Source organism: Protopterus annectens, chromosome 6.part0 (genome assembly GCF_019279795.1).
Source record: "Protopterus annectens isolate FY-2018-M chromosome 6.part0, PAN1.0, whole genome shotgun sequence".
NCBI lineage: Eukaryota > Metazoa > Chordata > Ceratodontiformes > Protopteridae > Protopterus > Protopterus annectens.
The window spans coordinates 602,064,218-602,086,452 of NC_056737.1; the positions used below are offsets into that span (position 1 = coordinate 602,064,218).

General features: G+C 43.4%; 1 protein-coding gene across 3 annotated transcripts in view; it reads right to left on the reverse strand.

Annotated features, from left to right (window-relative positions):
* The window catches only part of TOGARAM1 (TOG array regulator of axonemal microtubules 1), a 1,826,974-nt gene that overhangs the window by 1,000,482 nt on the left and 804,257 nt on the right, over positions 1–22,235 (reverse strand). For all 3 annotated transcript variants that reach the window (XM_044074274.1, XM_044074275.1, XM_044074273.1), the window contains exon 10: positions 10,429–10,613. In XM_044074274.1, coding sequence (XP_043930209.1) covers positions 10,429–10,613 — 185 coding nt within the window. The remainder of the gene's footprint in view (positions 1–10,428; positions 10,614–22,235) is intronic.

The window sequence follows — 22,235 nt, forward strand, 5'->3', positions numbered from 1 at the left end:
ATTCAGAAACCCTTCTTGCAGAGGTAATGGCCAACAAAAAAGCAGTCTTCCATGATAAATACTTTAACTCGGCAGTAGCTGCAGGCTCAAAAGGTTGTAGAGTAAGTTTTTCCAACACAAAATTGAGATCCCAAGCAGGAGTAGGAGCTCACGTGGGGTCTTATGTTCTTTGCCCCTCTAAGAAATTGCTTAAACAAAGGATGTGAAAACAAAGGAGGGTCACAGTCATAGTGAGCGAAATGGCTGCAGCATGAACCTTTATCGAGGAGAAAGACAAACCCTTGTCCAATAACTCAGTAAGATATTGAAGAGAAACACTTAAATCAGGCTTGGAAACATCGAAGTCCTTGCTGCTCCAAAGAAAAATCTCCTCCATTTATCTGTAAACTTTCCTTGTACTAGGCCTTCTGGCCTCTAAAATAACATTCAAAACTTGCTGTGGAAGCTGAGACCCTCCAGGGTCTAGAACAGAATATGCCAAGCTGTGAGATGCAGAGACTGAATCTTGACATTGAGGAAGTGATTGCCCTCCTGAGACAAAAGATGCGGAATCAAAGGTGGAGGCCATGGAGGTTCCCGTACTAAACTCCTCAGTAGTGGGTACCAGTGCTGTCGAGGCCAATCCGGCGCTATCAGAATCATGGATGGCTTGTCTATTCTGGCCTTCAGGAGTACCTTGGGAATGAGAGGCAGAGGTGGAAAGGCATAGACATGAAGATTGCTCCAACTGAATGATAGAGCATCCACCTTCCAAGCTGTGGGATGAAACATTTTTGTGCAAAACTTTGGCAACTGGTAATTTAGTGGAGAAGCGAACAGATCTATGTCTGGAGTCCCCCATAACATTGTCAACTTTTGAAACACATGAGGATCCAGTTTCCACTCGTGAGGATCCACAATTTGTCTGCTCAACACATCTGCTAAGGAGTTCTGTGCTCCTGGTAGAAACCTTGCCTGAAGATTGAGTTGTAAACTGAGAGCAGTCTCCCACAAAATCATCGCTTGCCTGCAAAGAGGGTACGAATGGGTTCCCCCTTGCTTGTTGATGTACCACATGACAGTAGTGTTGTTTGTTTGAATCAACACCTGTCCTGGGTGAAGTAAATCCCTGAAAGCCATCAATGCAAATTGAACTGCTAACATCTCCTTCAAATTGATATGCAAATGTTGAAGTCTGACAGGCCACGTGTCTTGCACCCATTTTCCATTGAGGTGTGCTCCCCAAGCCTTGTCCGAGGCATCTGTCGTTAAAATCTGACTCGCCTCTGGTCGGGTCACAGAGAGTCCCTTGTTTAGGTGACATTCCTGAGCCCACCACAAAAATTCCTTCTGAATGCAAGGTATTATTGGAATGACAGTGTCTACATCTTGGCAGTGTTGTGTCCATACATTTTTGAGATACCATTGAAGCTTCCTCATATGCAGTTTGGCATTGGGAAGCACCAGAATACAAGATGCCATGAACCCCAAGGCTTGAAGGACTGTCCTTGCAGTCAGCCTGGACTGTAGAGACATTTGATGGAAATAAAGAGAAAGGCTTCTTTGTTTGTCCGGGGTCAAAAAGGCCATCTTGGAAGCTGTATTCAGTCTCACACCCAGAAAGCACATGTCCTGAGAGGGTACTAGACTGGACTTTGTTTCGTTCACAGAATACCCTAGGCATCTTAACACTACCATCACATACTGTAGATGATGAAGAAGTTCGTCTTTGTGTTGTGCAATAATCAGGCAATCGTCCAAATAAGGATAAATCTGTATTCCTCTTAATCTGAAAAAGGCTATCACTGGAGCCAGAACCTTTGTGAACACTCTGGGTGCAGTAGATAAGCCAAAGGGCAATGCAGAGAACTGATAATGTAAATTTCCAGCCCGAAACGCAGGTACCTCCTGCAACTGGGCCTGATAGGAACATGAAGATAAGCCTCTTTGAGATCCAGAGTTACCATCCAGTGATCTTTTCCCAACAGAGGTAAAAGCTGTTGTAACGTCAGCATTTTGAACTTTGGAATGTCCAGATAAGTGTTGAGGATAGATAAATCCAAAATTGGTCTCCACGTGTTCCCTTTCTTTGGTACTAGAAACAGGCGAGAATAAAATCCCAGTCCCACTTCTGACAGAGGAACTGGCTGTATAGCTCCTATTTGAAGAAGCAAAGAAATCTGCTTGTGAGCCTCTATCCTTTGCCGAGGAGGAATGTCTGGCATGCCTTTGAAAGGAGGCAATGTATGGAAATAAAACTTGTAGCCTCGGTTTATAATGTCCAATACCCATTTGTCCTGGGTGACTAAAAGCCAGTTTTGCTTGAAGAGTGCTAACTTTCCTCCCAAAGGAGCTGCCAGGCAAGAAGAATCTGGCAGCTGAAAATGCAGGTCATTGGGCCTGTTTACGAAAGGACTGGCCCCTGCCCTCACCTGCAGATTGTGCAGGCGAACTCCAAGTTCTAGGCCTGAATGTACTGTGAGCTCTGCCCCTGCCACGTCTAGATCTACCCCTAGATTGAGAATCAGAAGAAGGGTAGGTCCACCCCTTAGTAGGCCAATTTCTACTAAACTTTGGAGGTTGCACCTGCAAAAAATCTTTAACAGTCTGCATAGACTTAGCCTTGTCTTCCATTTTCTTCAAAACCGACTCCACAGGGGGACCAAACAAAACTTCAGACTGTAAAGGGGCATCCAGAATTCTAGTTTTAACATGCTCTGACAAATTCTGATCCTTAAGCCAGGCGTGCCTGCGAAGAACTGAACCAGTGGCAGCCACCCTAGAAGAGGCCTGCACAGCATCAAAACCACACTGCAAAGAATGCTTACCCACCTGTTCAGAGACATGTACTAAATCCTGCAATTCTTTACACTCTATGCCCTCTGCCAAAGCATCCACTTTAGACTTTAGCTGAGAAAGGAGGAAATTCTGATACTTCAACATATGAAACTGGCAATTTAAAGCCCTCATTGCTAAAGTAGAAGAGGTGTACACCTTCTTACCCCATCTATCCAAAGCTCTAGCTTCCTTATCTAGAGGAACCGGATTCTTTACAACAGAGGCTCTAACACCCTTAGGCCCCTGACTAATAGTTTCTGGGTCCGCCCTAGGACTCTTATACAGGTATTTATGAGCCTCAGGCACCCTGTAATATCTGTCCGGTTTAACTGGCGCACGAGGCAAAGAATCTGGATTAAGGGAAGCCTCCGAGAAAACATCTTGAACAACATCCAAAACAGGAGGTATAGCCAAGGGTCTATGCTGTGGTAAAAACAAGAATTCCCTAAGCCTCTTCCTTGAATCAGAGAAATCCTGTCCTTCCCACTTAAAATGCTCCCTCATGGAATGCAGAGTTTCTGAAAATGAAAAATCCTCTGGAGGAGAAGCAGAAGGAGTGGAATCCTCTGCATCAGAATCGAATAAGGAGGAAAATCTAGAATATCTTCAGCAGAAGACTCTGAGTCATCTGAGGCCTGATCCAAACTTTCCAACTCTGGCTCCACCCTGGGCCTCTTATCAGGAGGGGGCATAGAACCTCTAATTAAAGTAATCAAATCTTCTGCCATTTTAAGCATGTGCTTTTTAGGCACAGACCCTGAAGTACCAGGAGGGACACCAGAGGAAGGCAAAACAGACCTGCCCTTAGAAGAAGCCTTAGGAATAGAAGCAGAAGGCCTAACCACCTTAGGCATAGAAGGGAGAACAGTAACTTGAGAGGCCCCTTCAGCCTGACCTGACTCCTGGGAGGCCACATCCTGCAAAATCAAAGTTTCCCCCTGAGACTCAACAGAAACTTCAGCCGGATCCCCTGCTCTACTGTAGCTTCTAGGACCGGCGTCCGAACGGACGAATCAACCTGTCTAGGTTTCAAGGATTTGTCTTTGCGCTTCTTCGTGGAAGCGGGCGTCGGAGGATCCGACGGCATATTATAATTACACCGCTTACCAAAGACTAACCTAGCACAATCTAACTTTCTTTTTATAGTGCGCTTATTAAACCTAGCACAAAACCGACACCCGACTAAGTCGTGGTCCGGTCCCAAACAAGGAATGCAAAGAGAGTGATAATCACTCTGCGGTACCTGTTTCCCACAAGAAATACAATTATTCACTTTCTCTGACATACGGAATTAACTGAGGCAACAAAAACAAAATATTCCCAACGGGTACTTAGCCCAACTTGGTTTCGGTCTGAAACTCAGAATTGAAAATTTCAGAACGAACGGCACTCGCAACGCTGCTTCTGCATCGGACCATGCGGCAAAAAAGACTGAGGATATGACGTCGGTCATGCGCTTTTATACCCTGACGCTCTGATTTCAGTTCTGAGCGCCCATGACCGACGTCAGCCTAATACTTTGGTATTCGGGCCGACCGAGGACAGCGGACTACCCATAAGTAAGGACTGCAGCAATGTGAGATGAAGAACATCTACAGAAACTGAGAAATTTAAAAAATAAATTAGCAAGATATTTGTCTGTGGGAAGTTTGGAAACTAGTTTGTTCACAGGTCATATAAACTACACCATCCATAGGTAAATTCGGCTTCACAGCACTGTGCAATATTTGTTACTCCATAACCAGTTTAAAAGGCTGTTCTAAATCAAAGCTGTTCTTCTGACTTCTTGTTATGAATCACATGTGAAACTTAAATGTTTTAAAAGTTGTCAGCTCTTCTATGACATGGCTGAAATATGTTTCATTTCCCATTAGTTAATCAGAATATATTTTGTTCCATGTAAGTGCTCACTGCATTTGCAAAAGTATTGGCGAAGTGTAGTACAGAATAGTTGTGTAAAATAGTACCATAGCCATAGATGTCCTTCTCTTCCATGTTGCAGTATTCTAGTTGTGGGATTTCCTGCCCTCAGGCAACTCGTACATCAGCTCCTATACAAAAGCTTCAGTTTGGCTGTTACAGCGTGCGTGGAATGTCAGACGTAAGGCCATAAACCAGGGGCCTTAAATGTGACGTCTGCATGCACAATCCTCAGAAACTGAAGGCCAGCAGGTAGAGAAGAAGGCCCAGCAGGAGGAATGCCAGTGGGGGGCAGGTGTGTGACCTTGGTGTCCTTCAGTAGCATAGATAGGTCTAGGTATTAGCTGGGAATAAAGGAGAATGAATTGGGGGTAATGGTGGATGGGAAGGAATACTGAAACATGGAAGAGAAGGACATCTATGGTTATGGTAAGATTTTATACAATTATTCTATGTCCTTCCATTCCTATGTTGCAGTATTCTAGTTGTGGGAGAGTGCAACAGATTAGATGAAAAAGAGGGTGGCGGATGCTGAAGAGGATTCTACAAAGCCCTGTAGGATTGTCCTGGCGAATCCTGCCCGAGCTCTGGAGAGTAATGTTAAGTGAAAGTGTGAATAGTGGACCATGTGGCTGCTTCCATAATGGATGCCACTGTCCAGTCCCTTTATGAAAGCCTTGGAGGAGGCCACTGCCCTAGTGGAATAGGCCTTTACTCCCACTGTTTTTTTTTTCATGGTGGGAGTGGCAGACACAAATGGTTTTCCTGATCCAGCATGTGATGGTTTGTTTGGAGACTGCCTTGTCCAGGGCTCTGGGGTGGAAGGAGACAAAGAGTTGCTTAGATTTACTAATGGTTTTGGTTTTGTCCAGGTAGAATCTTAGTTGCCTGTGCACATCCAAGGAATGCAGTATCCTCTCCCCTTCATTAGTGGGAGAGGGAAAAAGTGGGTAGATGGATAGATTGGTTTAGAGACAGGTCATTGACCACCTTGGGCATAAAGGAGAGATTAGTTTGCAGGGTGTCTCTGCCTTTGTGGAAAGTGGTGTGGGGGGGCAGTCCATTAAGGCCTGCAACTCTGACACCCTTCTGGCTGAAGTGATAGCCACCAGAAGGACAGCTTTCCATGTAGACATCTGTAGGAAAGAAGTCCCAGCTGGTTCGAAAGGGTGCTGGGTATGTTTTTCCAGAATGTAGATAAGGTCCCAGGGCAGAGGGATAGGTTTCTTTGGTGGTCTCATGTGTAAGATCTCTTTATGGAAGAGCTTTACGTCAAGCCTGGCTAGCAAGGAGGGATCAAGGGGCAAGCAGGCTGATACAGCAGAAAGGTGTACTTTCACTGAAGAATAGTAAAGTCCGCTTTTAATCAATTGACACACATAAGCAAGAACAGGGGGGGCATCAGCAGAGCAAGGGTTCCTTCCTTTGTCCAGACACCACTTTGTAAATCTTTCCCATTTAGCTAGGAAAGATTTTCTAGTGGTAGGGTTCCTTGCCTCCTTCAGGACTGAAAGCATGTCCTCTGAGTAGTGGTGACTGAACGGGATCAAAAGTTTATCACCCACAGAATCAGGGATAACATCTGCAAGTGTGGGTGGAGGAGAGTTCCTTTGTCTTGTGTCAGTAGGTCCACCTTGTAGGGTAAATTGTAGTGATTGCCCTTGGCTAAATTGTGAAGTAGGGGGAACCAGTGCTGCCTTGGTCAGTAGGGAGTCACTAAAAAGATTTCTGGTTTGTCCTTCTTAATTTTCAGGAGGACTTTCTGAATCATTGGGAAGGGGGGAAGGCATAAAGAAACTTCCCCTCCCAAGAGAGGATGAAAGCGTCCACTCTCCATGCTAGAGTGGACTAGGTCTTTGAGCAGAAGGTCTGCAGCTGCCTCTTCTAGGGGGAGGCAAACAGTTCTATTTGTGGAGTACCCCACCAGTGCACTATGTCTCGGAAGACCTTCCTGTCCAGCATCCATTCATGCTATGGAGAGGAAGTCTTGTGCGAGGGGATGTAGCTCACCTGCAGGACCAGGTTGTGGCAAGAGGCTAGGTCCGATATCACCAGGGTCAGTTTGCACAGCTGACAGGCCTTTGTTCCTCCTTGTTTGTTGTGGTACCACATAACAGTGGTATTGTCGGTCACTATCAGAAGCGGCCCTGGTACAAGATGGGGGATAAAGGTTTTAGAGCTAGGAAGACTGCTGTCATTTCCCTGAAATTTATGTGTTTGGCCTGTAGAGAAGGGTGAACACTGTAGGATGCCAGTGTCGCCCCTCCCCAACCCGAATCTGATGCATCTGTATGCATTGTTTGGGTTGGGGTGGTGGGGAGAAGTGGGAGTCTCGGGTTTAACTGGACTTGCTGGATCCATCCGCTGATTTCTGTCTTTAGACAGGGAAGGAGGGGAATAAACTGTTCTAAGTGATGTAGGTGTTGGGACCAAATGTTTTTGAGGTACCACTGTACCTTGCGCATGTGCATCCTGGCCAGTGGTAGCATGGGGATGGTTGCTGCCATTAAGCCTAGGAGACAAAGAAATTGCCTTGCCGTCACCTTCTGGGTGTATAGAATTTCCTTGAAGTGGGAAGTCAGGGATAGAACCTTGCACTGTGGGAGAAAGGCCTTCATTTTGTCCATTCTGATTCTGCAGCCTAGGAAAATATTGTCCTGTTCTAGGTTCAAGGAAGATTTTGGGAGGTTGATGGAGAACCCTTGATTTTGCATAAGGGACATGGTGAAGAGCAGATGCCTTGAGAGGGTATCTTTTGACTCTGCTAGTATTAGGATGCCATCCAAATATGGGTAAATCTGGATTCCCTGAGTTCTGCAGATGGCAATGGCTGGCGCTAGGCACTTTGTAAACATACGGGGGGGCAGTGAATAAACCAAATGGCAAGGCAGTAAATAGGAAAAGAGAGGAAGGGCCAGAGAAACACAGGAATTGTCTGTGGGAAGTCCTGATGGGTATGTGTAGGTAGGCTTCTTTTAGGCCCAAGGTGGCCATAAAGGCCTTGGCTGGAATAAGTGGCAGCAGAGTGGAAAGTGACAGCATTTTGAAGGAGGGTACCTGAAAGTAGAGATTTAGAAAGGAGAGATCTAAGATGGGTCTTTAGGGGCCATCTTCTTTGGGGACCAGGAAGAGACGGGAGTAGAATCCCTTTCCTTCCTGTCCTGAGGGGACAGGTTCTATGCTGCCTAGCTTTAACAGGTCTGACAAAACTTGTGGCAGAAGATGAATTTGGATTTTGGGGGGAAATGGAACACCTTTCCTGGGTGTTTTTTCTTTCCAGGATAGGAAGTACCCTTTTTGGATAATGGATAGGACCCATTGGTCTGTGGTGATGCAATTCCAGAAGAGGAGACAGTGGGGAAGGCATGCAGAAAGTGGTAGGTGGGCAAGGGAGCCACGCATTATTGGGACTTCCTCTGTCCTGAAAGGACTGTTTGGGCTGAGGAGGAGGTGGTGTAGTAGGTCTGGACGTGGTAGGTCTTCTTGTCTCTCTTCTAGATCTGGAAGAGGAAGGGTTATGCCTTAAAAAAGTGGTTTAAGCAGGGTAGTTCCTGTAATACTTGGGAATGGGGGGCCCCAGAAGATGTTTGATGTCCTGTAATTCTTTACTTTTTTCCTGCAGATTCTTGAAGAGGTCTGCAGATTGTTTTCCAAAAAGGAAATTGTGATCCAGGGGGGCATCCAAGATGTTGGACTTGGAGTCTTCTGGTAGATTCTGGAGTCCCAGCCAGGAGTATCTCCTGAGGACAGAAGCAGATGCTAAAGAGCAGGCAAATGCTTCTGCAGCATCACAGCTGCATCTAATGGAGTGCCTGGCTATTTGCTGGGCCAAGGACAATTATGAGGAAATATCAGCCTTAATGGGACTGTCAGGAATAGAAGCCAGCATGGAGGAGACTTGAGACACTAAGTCTAGAGCATACTTAGTCATGTGGGTCTGATAATTTATGGCTCTGAAAGCCAAAGTGGAGGAGGTGCATACCTTCTTTCCCATCCCATCCATATATGTGCTATCTTTAGCCGTGGGTAGGAGGAAGGCGGAAGGTAGCAGTCTAGACTGTTTATCAGGGGCAGTGGCAATCACAGCTGGGTCCTCCAAGGGTGGTTTAACTAGGATTATTTGCACCTCTGGCACTTTATAGAAGCAGTCAAAGCACTTAGGGGCTGGTGGCTGGGAGTCTAGGGCCTTAGAAGCTGAATTAAAGGCATCCAAGTAAGCAGGTAGAACCGGAGGGACAGCCGAAGGGGAGGGGATTCTACAAGCTCAAAATACCTCTTTTGGGTGTCAGTCATTTGGGAAGTATCCCATTTGAAGTAATCTTTCATCCTGGTGATGGTCTCACCAAAGGTAATATCCTCAGGGGGAGAATCCCCTTCCACAAATTCTTCATCAGGAGAATACTTCTCCTAGGGAGAAGCAATCTGGGATGTATATGAAATAGAGTCCTCTGAGGAAGAAAAGGAAGAGTCATGCTCTTCCTCCCTAATCTGAGAGGTCATGGGTGGGAGGGAAGAGGTAGATGCAGGCCTAGGGCTCAGTAAAGGCAGAGTAGTGGAGGTTGAGGCTGAAGGCCTAAGGGCCATAAAGGCCTGCATGAGAGAGGAAGTGAAGGCCTGCCAATTTGGTAGGGATTCTGCAGAGGAGGAGGTATGCTTGGTTTTCTGCTTCTTTTTGGCCAGGGTGAAAGTAGGAACCGGCCTAAAATCAGGTTTTGAGATCAACATTTCCAAAGTCTGGATCCTGGTCGGAGGTACCACAGAATCTGGTTCCTCTTCGATATCGACGGTAGTCGTTGTCTGGGTAAGCTCCAAGGATGTGCTGGTTGTTGGCTGTGCAACGGCTTCCTCAAAGGACGTCGCTGAAGTCGACGGATCTGCCGGGATCTTCTCAACTCCTAGATTGACAGATGGCGGGGCGTCGGGTAGTGAAGCGGCAGGCGAGGAAGGTCTAGGAATCTTGGCCTTCTTATGTGGAGGTTTGGATGCAGCCTCCAATGTGGGATCCATTCTAAGGGCTAACCGTTTAAGGCATTGGTTTTCTAGGTAGAGGTTTAAAGTGGCCAAACAGTTGCATAGGGTCTTCGGCACAAATGATTGGCAAATTGAGCAGACAGAGCGGTCGTGCTCGTGGCCTAAGCAAAAAACACACCTATTATGGGCGTCTTTATAGGGTATCTGGCACCCTGCATTGGCACTTTCCCTTTTTACCTGACATAAACTAACAGCTACAATAACCAAGCCTAAGCAATAACGATCGGCAAAACAAGAAAAAACAGAAACCCAATGTGTTACTTAGCTTTATTGATGCAACGTCTGAGAAGGAGCGATCGTACGATGCGTAGGTCATCTGCGGCTAAAAAGTGCTGAGGATTGTGCATGCAGATGTCACATTTAAGCCCCGTGGTTTATGGCCTTATGTCTGACATCCCACGCACGCTGCAACAGCCAAGCTGAAGCTTTTGTATAGAAACTGATGTACGAGTCGCCTGAGGGCAGGAAATTCCACAACTACAATACTGCAACATACGAACAGAAGGACATCTTTATGTTTTACTCAGCTCATGTTTTTGCAGACAGATTCAAGTCTTTGTAGAAAGTTAGTAAATGAACTGATTAACAGTATTTCTAAATATGAAGTACAGCAAGGAACACATGAGGGTCATTTTCCAAACTTGTAACAAGTTTACTTACATCTCTCTCATTTTCAGTACTATCATTGTTGGCTTGACTGTTTTGCTGAACAGCTTTACCATAGATGCCAGCTGGAGGCTTCATATTTTGCTTCATAACGGACAGATCTTCTATACTGTCAGCAGTGCTTACTACCATGTGGTTAGAGTTTAAAGGAAAAAATGAAGGGGGACTTCCAAAAACACCTATAACAAATGAAAAGTGCCCAAAACAGAGGTTAACATACTAATCTAATACATAATTCTTCACTACACCTAATTTCAATACTTCTTTAAATACAATATTACACATTATCGTTCTGAAAATTAAATGAAAAAACAACCATTTTGTTCTGCAGATTACATATATGTGATGATAAAAATGTATTTCCTTCAGAAATTATTGGCTCCATACAAGCATTTAAGTCCTAAATTTGCTTATGAAACTTATAACTCTGTAAAATAACATTTCATTAATGTGCTCAATAGCATTATTGCTAAACTCTTATGGTACTATTCATAACATTAAGGCTTTTACACACCAGCATCAATCAGCTGTACAGTTTTTTTTATTAATAAATCATCTTCCTATGCAAAATTAAAGCTCATCTCACACCACACTTCCACAAGTGTCATTATATTCACTTCTAATATGAATTTCTGAAAAAAGTACAATTACTTGAGTATATTCAACATAAACAAAATTATGTACTTACCATAACGTTGGATCTTTTTCACCCAAGTCTGTCCAATAGGACTACTGGGACTGGAGCCACTTGTCAGATCTAAAGCTGACGCAATGTGCACAAATAAAGACTCATTCAATCCAAGCCACAATCGATCACAAAACTGAACATAATAATCACAATTAGAAGGAGAAGCACCTTTGAGCATGAAAGTGTTTACATATTGGTAATAAATTATTCTCCTTCTGGTTGTGGCTATTGTGCTGATTTTTGTCATAATCACTTGTCATATCTGATCTGGTCATTTGCCAGGATTACCAGCCTTAAACTCCTGAACTTTGCCCTCTCATAATACTGCCCCCCCATCCTCGGATCAAGTTTGCCTAGTATCACACAACTGGTCACTGAAAAGATAATCATCTAACTGGAAAATCTGGAAACAGGAGACTTTGTTTAGAACTTTTTCCCCAACTTAAATGGAGAGAAAGAAATGAGCAGCTGAGAATCCTTCCCAAAGTCTTTGGTCCAATGTAAACAGTACCATAGCTGAATGTAATTGGATGAATTAAGATGAAAATAAACCAGCTTTATGGTAAGTACAGAACATTTGCATGCTATTTCATCTGTCTGATCAGATGACTGGAAAAGAATCAAAAGCCACATTCTTTCTAGGTTGGCATCATGACAGGATCCCCTTCAAGAAAAAAGCCCCAAATGAAGCTTGGAACCTGGAAATCACATCCAATTTGCAATGTTTAGCAAAAGTATACATGGCTGACCATGTAGCTGCAGCTCATTTCTCCCCAGTGCAGAATTTCTGAAAAAGGCAGTGGAGGTAGCCATTGATCTATTGGAATAAGCTTTTGGTTTGGATGGCAGAGTGTATTTCTTACTTGAGCAGATGAAGGTTATACAATCCAACAACCACTTAGACTTTGTTTAGAAACATTTTCCCCCAACTTATATTGAGAGAAAGAAATGAACAACTCAGAATCCTTCCCAAGGGCTTTGTTCCTATGTAAATAGTACCATAGCTAATGGTTAACATTTAGTGTATGTAGCAAATGTTCTCCTCTATTCAAATGGTTCAGGAAAAACACTGGTAGATGAATGGGCTGATTCAGGTTATATTCTAAGACTACTTTGCGAGCAAAAGATGGATTAGCCCTCAAAGAAACCCAGTCTTTGTGGAAGATCAGTTAAGGAGCAGGTGATAATGTACAGAACTCTGATATTCTTCTGTCAGGGAGAGAATTTTCCTAGACAAGAATTTTAGGTGTGATGAACAGGCTGGTTTGAATGGTGGTTTCATCAAATCCTCCAAAATGAGTTTTAAATCACATGGCAGCATTAGATCCTTTACAGGAGGATGCAACAGAAATAAACCTTTGAGGAAGGCCTTGCATAACTTGTGAATGCCAAACAATGGTCTTGAAAGCCATAATGGTAATTGGAAACAGGCTAGATGTACCTTAATTGTGGAAAAAACAAATCCTTGCTCATACAGGGTTGGCAAGCAGCATAAAACCTCTGATACAAGGGTAGAGTAGGGGTCTACATTCTTCATGGAGGCCCAAAAGGATAAACTCTTCCACATGCTTCTGTATACTTTCTAGGTAGACTGTCTTTTTTGGCAGTAGACAGGATATGAACTATAATCTTTGAAAAGAAAAAGGTCTTTGGGCATCGCTGGAATTCATAGGTGTTTACTAGGCTAATTCCACAAGGGCCTTTCCTAAGCCTATCTATGCATCCCAAATCTCTGACAACTTCTGCTACCCTTGATTAGGGTAAGCATGGGCCTGGGAGATGAACCTTCTACAGGTTACCTGTGACCATTAGAGATGTAGGTGCCAAACCAGGAATGAATTTCTGGTTTCCCTTTCCCATCCAATTGTACAAGTTACACATGAATTAGGTTAGGAAGGAACTCTGCTTCACATGGATGGGGAGCCTGTCCCATAGATGGTGTAGTCTCTGGGATACATATCTATCACTCCAGCAGGTCCTATTTATACACAGGCAAGGTTTAAGTCTTTAGAATGGGTAGTTCTGGTGCTGTTTGTTTTGTGGACATGCAGGAAGTCCATCAGAGTGGGGTCTGACAATGCTCTGTATGCCAGGCATAGATCTCACCTCAAAAGCCTGTAGGAGACAGAATACAAGGATAGGGCCTTGAGGTGGTCTGCATAGGCCATATCACTTATGCCCTGTATTCTTTTAGTAAGGAACCTCTGTGAACGTTCCAATTGTTGGATATGCCTAGTCAGGTACATACCAAAGGGGGCATTGTATTCAATGATAGGTCTGATGAATGCCGAATACAGTGTAACAATGACTTCCTTGGACTTAGATGCCATACCTTTGTTTATAAGTTGCGCAACATAGAATGATTTCCTCACCACTGTTGACACGTGATGATCAAAGGCTAGATTACTATCTGTGTGTGTCCCTAAGTCTCTGACTACTGGGTCAACTCTAAAGGATGTGTTATCAATATGACAGTTACCAGGGATGGATGACTTCCTAACGGATACTATTATGCATTTCTTGGCATTTAGTTTTAATCCATGGCTCTGAAACCAGTTGCTTGTCTGTGTCAGCCCCTTCTGTAGAACATTTGTGTCAGTGTGAGATTCAATAACAGCTCCTAATTTGCAATCATCTGCAAATGTAGTCAGCCAGAAACCACTGACATTGGCCTTGAGTTGTGAGAAGTAACTGTAAGACCAAATGTTCTGGCTCTTATTATTATTTGTACAAAAATTTCATGATATAATTTGCATGTTATATTGTAAATCAGTTCTAAATAGCATGCAATCAAAAGTATTTTAAATGTGAGGTGGGGAGTTTTATCAGCAACTGTTGCATATGCTAATGACATTAAAGAAATTACATTTTAAATTGTAAAATACCCAGATTTACACTGTAGCAAGATAGGAAGACTGGAAAGAAACAAGGCAAAGTTAATATAATGCTGTGATCTCGGGCTGCAGGGCAAAACAAAAGTGTTCTGATCATAATGTAACATTAAAAGGTAACTTCCCCTGTTTTTATAGAGGTGGATGTCTACACTAAGATCATAAGCTACAGAAAATATTTAAGCAAATATGCCTTAAAAAAGTAAAGGAAATCTTGAAATGTGGGAAATAATGGTAGCTCATTCTTGCATTTGCAAAGTTATCAGCAGTTTATTTTTCCACTGGCAGCTGCATTTAGCTTGAAATAAGGAGTAAACAGCTTCTAGCAATTCTATAAGGGCATTTTCTTGCATTTGCAATTTAACCAGCTATTTTTTCCACTTGCCAGTGCCTTCAGTTAAAGTCAAGGAGCTTGCACGTGCAAGCAATTAATGACAAAATGTCTAAAGAACAGTGTATTCTGAGTGATATCTACAAGACACAAAATAGTTAACTTTCAGTGGAAAACTTGCAAGACACTCATTGAAAGTAAACAAAGTTTGAAACTGTAGGAAGCAAATATGTATACAAGCAGTTGCCCCTCCAACAGTAGTAGCTACCCAAAGTAGAGTCTTCCAGGATAGGCATTTCCAAGTCAGATGAAGAAGGTGGTTTGAAAGGGGAATGTCAATGTCTCCAAAATGAAACTGTGGTCCCATGGAGGGGCAGAGTCCTTATTGGAAGGTTTAACAGAAATGTTTCCTTAAAAAACTCTTTGCAAACTTTCTGTGCAGCTTGTGATGAGAAATGAAAACTTGATGGACATCTGAGATGGTCAAGTTGACTTTCATTGTTGAGAAACTGGAACCTGCTTTGAATAGAAGATAGAAATTGCAGAATTAGAGGAACTGAGGCAGAGTAAGGCTCTAATCCTTTTTGGCATGCCCAATAAAGAAAATAAAACCCTTTTCATTTGTTTTTGTTGAGTTTGCAAGCAGACAGTTTCTTTGGCATGGACAATATCTTGATGACTCTGGAAGTGTAAGCTGGCCATAACTGGAACTGGAGAAACTATGTTGTCAGTTTGAGTGAAGAGATGTCTGGATGATGCTTGCCAGATGGGTTGGACAGAAGATCCAGCTGGGATCTAAAAGTCAGGGTTGCTCCTTAAGTGAGGCCATAACAAGAGGAACCAAATTTGCTTCAGTCAAAAGGGGACTATTAAGATGACTGAAGCCTTGCACAGAAATGCTTTCTGCAGGAATTAGGCATAAAGTAGTCTGGAACTGCCACTGACAGACCAGGGCATGCACTGGTAACTGTCCCTGTGGAGGGAGAAGAGTGAAATAGCTGATGCATTTGGTGTTGGTTGGGGATACAGAAAGATCACAGCAAGACTGGATCCGGCAGTGAAATATTTGCACTACTGATGGTGTGAAGGACCACTCATGAGACATCAAAATGCATCTGTGAGCTTGTCCACAAGATAATCGGCTTGTGTTGGAATGTGTGTTGCTATTAGAAAGCTCTGCAGACACATTGTTCACTATAATATCCCCATGGCTTCCCAGTATAGGTGGTACATTCATTTCTAGAATACTGATGTGAAGATGGGCCTCCTGATGGCTCCATGTGACCTGGACATTTTAATCCTTCAAATGACCCCCACCACAAAGAGAAGGTATTCATTGGTCACTGTGACCCTTGGATGAGGAAGAGGAAAGGTCTTCCTGCTGAAATGGTGGGAGATTTCAATTACTACTCCAAATGTCATCTGCAAACACAACTGCATCAGACTGGATCATTCACAGAATTTACGAAAGCAGAATGTTGCAGGCTTAAATTCCACTATATCTTCTTCATGTAGAACCTCTTCATGAGGGAATAGTAAGATGGAAGCTGCTATCAGACTGAGTACCTTCAAGGTGAGAGAAGAAGGAAGAGCTGGTGTGAGGATAAGTTTGGGATTACAGTTCATAATGTCACATCTTTCTTCCTGAAGTTTGACAATGCTTGATTTTGTGTCCAGATGGCACTGTCTAAAAATTAGGCTTTGCAATGGTTCTACCCAAAACTTTTTCATGTACACAGAAATATATAACGACAGACACGTGAAGCAAATAACCCCAGATTGCTATAAGGAACTTCTTTGTTGCAGCAGCTAGGAGCCATTCATCCAGACAAAGGAATATGCAAATCACTCACAACCTCAGGTGGGTTGTGATAAGTGACATGTACTTGGTGAACATGGGAGGTTGTGGTGAGACCAAAGAGCAGAGATTGTAATTCATAAACTGGCATACTAAGAGTAGACTGGCTAAACAAAAAAGGAGGTGGTGTAGCTATAATATTTAAACAACATCTAAACATCCAGATCTTAAAATCATCAGCTCCACAAATAGGCAATGAAGAAATAATATATACCAACCTTAAAATTAACCGAAACAAAACCATCAACATAATTGGATGCTACTTCCCATCTGGCCAAAACATCCCTCCACTAGAAAACCTCCTCAGCTGGTCTACCCACCATCTCCCCCAAGAAACTATCATCTTAGGTGATTTCAATATTGACTGGCAATCCTGTTCTGGCAACAATCCAACCCATCATGTACACCTTCATGGCTTCACCCAACTAGTCCAGTCACCAACAAGGATAAATAAAACTCCAGCAAGCACTCTACCCTGGATTGGATACTAGTCAGTAAGAACCCCCAGTCATATATAACAGGCTGCTTATCAGATAGCCTCAGTGATCACTCCCCAACATTCCTACTCAAAAAATACCTGTACCAAGCTAAACCTGTCATCTATCGTCAAATACGTAAAAAAATAAACTTTAACCCACTCACATTCATCTCATCCCTCAAAGAATGTAACTGGCATGCTCTAAAGTACCTCAGTCTAGATGACGCAGTTGAATCTTTTAATACTACCTTCCTGAACATCCTTAATTACCATGATCCCATACGATTCTCCAGAACCAAAGCACAACCCTCCCCATGGCTACAGAAAACTACTAAGTCAGAAATGAAAAACAGGGATAAAGCCTGGGAGCACTGGCGCAAAACCAAAACCCCTGCAGCTAGACAGAAATTCCTAGAACTACGCAATAGAGTCAAAAAGCTAATAAAACGGGACAAATTCCAATACTACCAGTCTGCCCTAGACTCCTCACAACACAGCCCCAAACAATTCTGGTCCTCCATAAACTCCATCCTCCACCCAGGTAAAGTCAGTAACCCTCCTCCTAACATCCCTCACTCCTCAGAAAATATTGCTACCTCATTCAACACACACTTCACCCAAACCATACTATCACTAGCTAAACAACACAACCCCCCTCCCCTCCAATCCACACCTTCAAATAGTAATCTCCCCACTGCCTTCTCTTTTTCTCCTGTACCTATCTCCAACATAAAAAAACTCTTAACTAAACTTAAACCCACCAAATTAGCAGCAGACAACCTCCCAAGTGAATACCTACAAATCGCAGCTGATGCTCTGGCCTACCCAGTATCCATCTTGATTAACCGATCTCTGTCAGAAAGTTACGTTCCCACATTGTGGAAAGTCTCACATATAATTCCCCTCCACAAGGGCGGACCCTCTGCAGAACTAACCAATTACCGCCCCATAGCTATTCTCTCTCCACTCTCCAAAATACTAGAGAGATGCATACACTCTCAGGTCTCACACTACCTCCTTACTAACAACCTCCTTTCCAGTACTCAGCATGGTTTCCGACCAAACCATAGCACCGCCAACTGCCTTACTCTCCTTTACAAACACTATCCTTCAGCATAAAAACAATGGCTATCTCTCCTCTGCTACTTTCCTAGACCTATCTAAAGCATTTGACATGGTCCCACATAAACAACTTATCTCTGTCCTCAATAACCTATCCTTCTCACAATCAGTCACCAACTGGTTTCAGAGTTACCTGTCTGACCGCCAACAATCCGTTGTGTGGCAGAATGACATATCTCCCCAACTACCTGTCTCCATAGGGGTTCCCCAAGGATCCATCCTTGGACCCCTACTTTTCTCTGTTTACACCAATAATCTAGCCTCTGCCACCAAACATGGCACACTCATCCAATACGCAGATGACTCTACCATCATCTGCTCAGCCCAGTCCCTACCCAAACTGCAAAAAGTCACACAGGAAGCTTTTCCTCTGTTGAAACATGGTTATCCGATGCCCAATTAATACTCAACCCAAACAAAACTAAACTACTCATCTTCCAACCCACCAAACATACTCAAAACAACTCTCACTTTAACATCACAGCAAAAGACAACACCACTATATACCCAACTGAACACACCAAATTGCTAGGAGTGGAAATAGACAATAAACTAAAATTTGACATTCACATATCCATGACCATAAAAAAAGTCCACAAAAAACTAGGAGCATTATACAGAAATTTCTCACCAAAGCAGCAAAGATTTCAATAGCAAATTCCCACCTTATCTCCACCCTACTTTATGCCTCTCCAGTACATACCAACCTAAGGCAATGTGATCTAAACAAGCTAGAGACCTGCTACAACAAAATTGCAAAGTTCGCCACAGGGGCATCCTACCGTAGTCACCACTGTCTCTCACTTGCTGAACTGGGCTGGCTTGAACTCCCTCACCTCCTTCAGTGGTATCAACTCTCACTCACCCACAAACTAGTAAACCATCCACTAAATGTCCCATCCCTCCAGAATCTACTCAAACCCTATCGCACCACCAGACCACTAAGATCCAACAACAAAAATCACTTGCAGATCACTAAAGCCAATAACTCTGCTGGTGAAGCACTATTCTCTTGTGCCATAGCCAAATTATGGAACTCACTCCCACCCACAATTACCTCCGTACCATCATGCACCAACTTCAAAACTTTATTAAAAGCGCACCTAAAACATGCTGGCTATGCCCTTGCAACTCCCACTCTAATATCATCCACCCCATCCAACTACTACCTTTCTTTCACCTCCACCAACTACCTTGATGATAGCAAGCTCAGATGCTCATAAGCCTAGTACTTATTATACAGCAGGAACTTCTCATTGTTACATTTGTTAATGCCTGTTATGTACTTCACAGATAAAGATTCTAGTTGTCTACTGATATACTATATTCTTCATCGGTAAATATGTTGTAAGTAATTTCTGTGTTAAATTGTTAATCACTATGTAATCCAATGCAACTACTGTCTGTTTATTTTACTGTGGAGCTTTTCTCCCCGGGCCTCTGCTGAAAATGGACCCACGTCCAGTCGGACACTCCCGGTCAACAAATTTAAATAAATAAATAAATAAAAAGATGGCACTGAAGGTATCTGCTGGACTCTTTGGCAACTTTTATGTGCCAGTAAGCATCCTGAAGGTCAAGAAAGACATCAGCCATCTTTTTGTACACAAGGGAGAGCAGTTTGCACAGTGACCATCAGACGTCTGTCTTTTTACACAGTTGATTAGCCCACTTATGGCTGGAATGGGCCTAAGGACATTTGATTTCTTGGGAATTAAAAAGAATCTGGAATAGACCCCACACTTTTTCTGGTTTGGTGAGATCTCTTGAATGGCTCTGTTTTGGAGGAGCTGCTAGATTTCCTTTGCCACTGTCCATTTTTGATGGGCTTGTATACAAAGAAGTACAAGGACAATATTTCTGAGTTCTTAAGATGGGAATTACACAACTTTGTGATATTATGCCCTTCATCCAGTTGACCTATGTGATGCCCACCCATTAATCTAAGAGAAAAGACAGTTTGCCCCAACTGCCTCCAGTAAAGAACACACAGGCATCCCTTCAGGAATGCTAATGTTGCTTCCCAAAGACAGGATCACTGAAGTGCTGGTTTTGTGGACACCCATTGCTCACAGGGTGATGCCCATTAATGGGAGTTTCTTCTGCCATGGTGGCCCCATCTGAAGAAAAATTGAATGGAAATCACTGGGATTTTTTTCTAAATCAGAGGGCCTTATTCCCCTTCTGGTCTTAATGACATTTGGAGGGGTATCAACACACTCCTAGGACATACAGCATTCTTCCCCTTTGTTTGCTCTTCAGGAGCATTTTTCTTTTTTTTTTTTTATTTTAGATCCAAAAATGGAGGAATCATCATAAGGGACATTAAATAAGGACATCTTGTAGTTGTCCATAAAATCACATGGGTGGAGACATGTGTGGCACCTCATGGTTATGTGTGTGTCTGCCACCTGAACCTCTCCCACATCAGCATTATTTAAGGGCCTCAAAGAGAGCCTGAAAATCATCAGTACAGTAGCAACCTGAGATTCAAGCTGCTTGTTATCATCAGAAGTGGCAGGTTTTCTCAAAGAGTCTAACATCTGCTCAGCTTGGTCTCTCTGGAAGCTGGTCATATGAGTCAAATAGTTTAATGCTTGAAGTGATCCCTCTATTCAGTTTCATAGAGACTCCTCAGAGATGACCTCTGTCTGGCATACAAGGAGATTTTGGACCCCGCCTTGATGGGACTGCTGCATATCTGTAAGTCAAGCTCCACTAGAATAATCCTCACGCATGGCCTCAACCTGGTCTGTGATATCAATAGGACTTTTTGGTAGGACAGATTTGTGTCCCAGAGACTCCCCTATCTGTGGAATAGACTCTCGCTCCATGTCAAGCAGAGTACCTCTTTACCCCTTTTTAAGCACAACCTGGATAACTGGACAGAAAATAGAAAATATATCCCTGGGATTCCACCTGTGTCCCTGCTGGACAGGGGCATTGGGTGCTGATTTGTCTAAACATGGGCTAAACTCTTGGCTAGGCTTATAAGGGCCTCAGGGCCAATAGCCTAGAAACTTCCTATGTTCCTATGACTGCAAATGTGCCCAAAGTGTAAACTTGCTTCTCCACATGGTTCATTGTTCGAGACACCGTGTTAGACAAATGGAACACTAGACTGTCATCTAACAGTTCCTTCTTAGTGGCTGCTGCCATAATAATGGAGTACACCAGAGGGCCTTTGCTCCAGTATGGTCTGTCCATAGTTGGGCAAATAATTTTATTTGGATTCATTGGGAAGTTTTCAGCCACATCAAGCTCCCACCATTACCCTCTACACCACCAGGTACATCATATGACTGGTAGGAGGGACCACCCAGGAAGTAGAGAGAGCAGATATCTGGGCCTCAAAGAGAACACCCTCATCCAGATCAGTGGGTCAAGTACCCTTCTATTGCAAGAGTTCTAATATTTCACAGAATTTGCTGGTTTCAGGAGGGGACTGTGAAGAGCCTTTCCCTTCACTGAGGTCAGTATCCAGGATGAGATACTCTGGGAAGGGTAGTCTATGTTCTACTTTTACACGTTTTTGAAGTGGCTCCAGAGGGGACATATTCGATGCACATGAAGATTCATGATGTCCTTGATGGCGGGAAGATTTGAGGTCCTCAAAAAGGGTCTATCCCTGAGATGGATTAGCAGGGTTCAAGGCTGCAAACTGAACTGTGCCATGGGATTAATGAAAATGGTGGGGCACCTCTTGTCTGCAATGTCAGATGGGCTATAATCCTTGCAAAAAAGTCAAAAGAAGACATTGACTCAATCTACATCTAAGACAATCCACCCAGTACTGTGTTACTCTAAAAAGATATTGACACCATCAGTCCCAAGTAAGAAGCCACAGATAATGATACTGCAATCAGAGAGATAAAACTTCAAATACTGACAACCCTGCCATCGAGAAAGGTACCTAGCACTGAGGGATCAGCTCCAACACAAAGTTAACCCTGATGGGATCAAAGTTGAGTGCATTGGCTGCTGTGGAGTTGGTACCATGAGATTAATTCCCACTGACGTCACAGGAAAATGCACTGGAAAGGACAATGGTTTTCACACCTCCAGTGCCAACACCTGTACTCAGAAAAGAGCTTCTCTACAAGGGGATGTACAGCCAACTCAATTCACCCTAGAAACACTTGGGACAGTGACACCCATTTCAGTCTGAGCCTTAAGAAAGGCTCTTGTCATGCAGTCTCAATCAATATCAGAAGAAATACAGATATACCTAGAAGGCCTAATGGAGGAGGGAGATGAAGAGCAGGACAGAACTTGGAAAGCTTCCATTCAGAACAGTGACTGCTGCTCATCCTTCTGGGGAGCTATCCAAAATAATTGTTTTGTTATGGGAAATTCCTGGTACCAGGGACAAAGATGATTCTGAAGCCATCAGAGATGGAGCCTCCTGACTGAGTTCTAAGTGAGGAACTTTA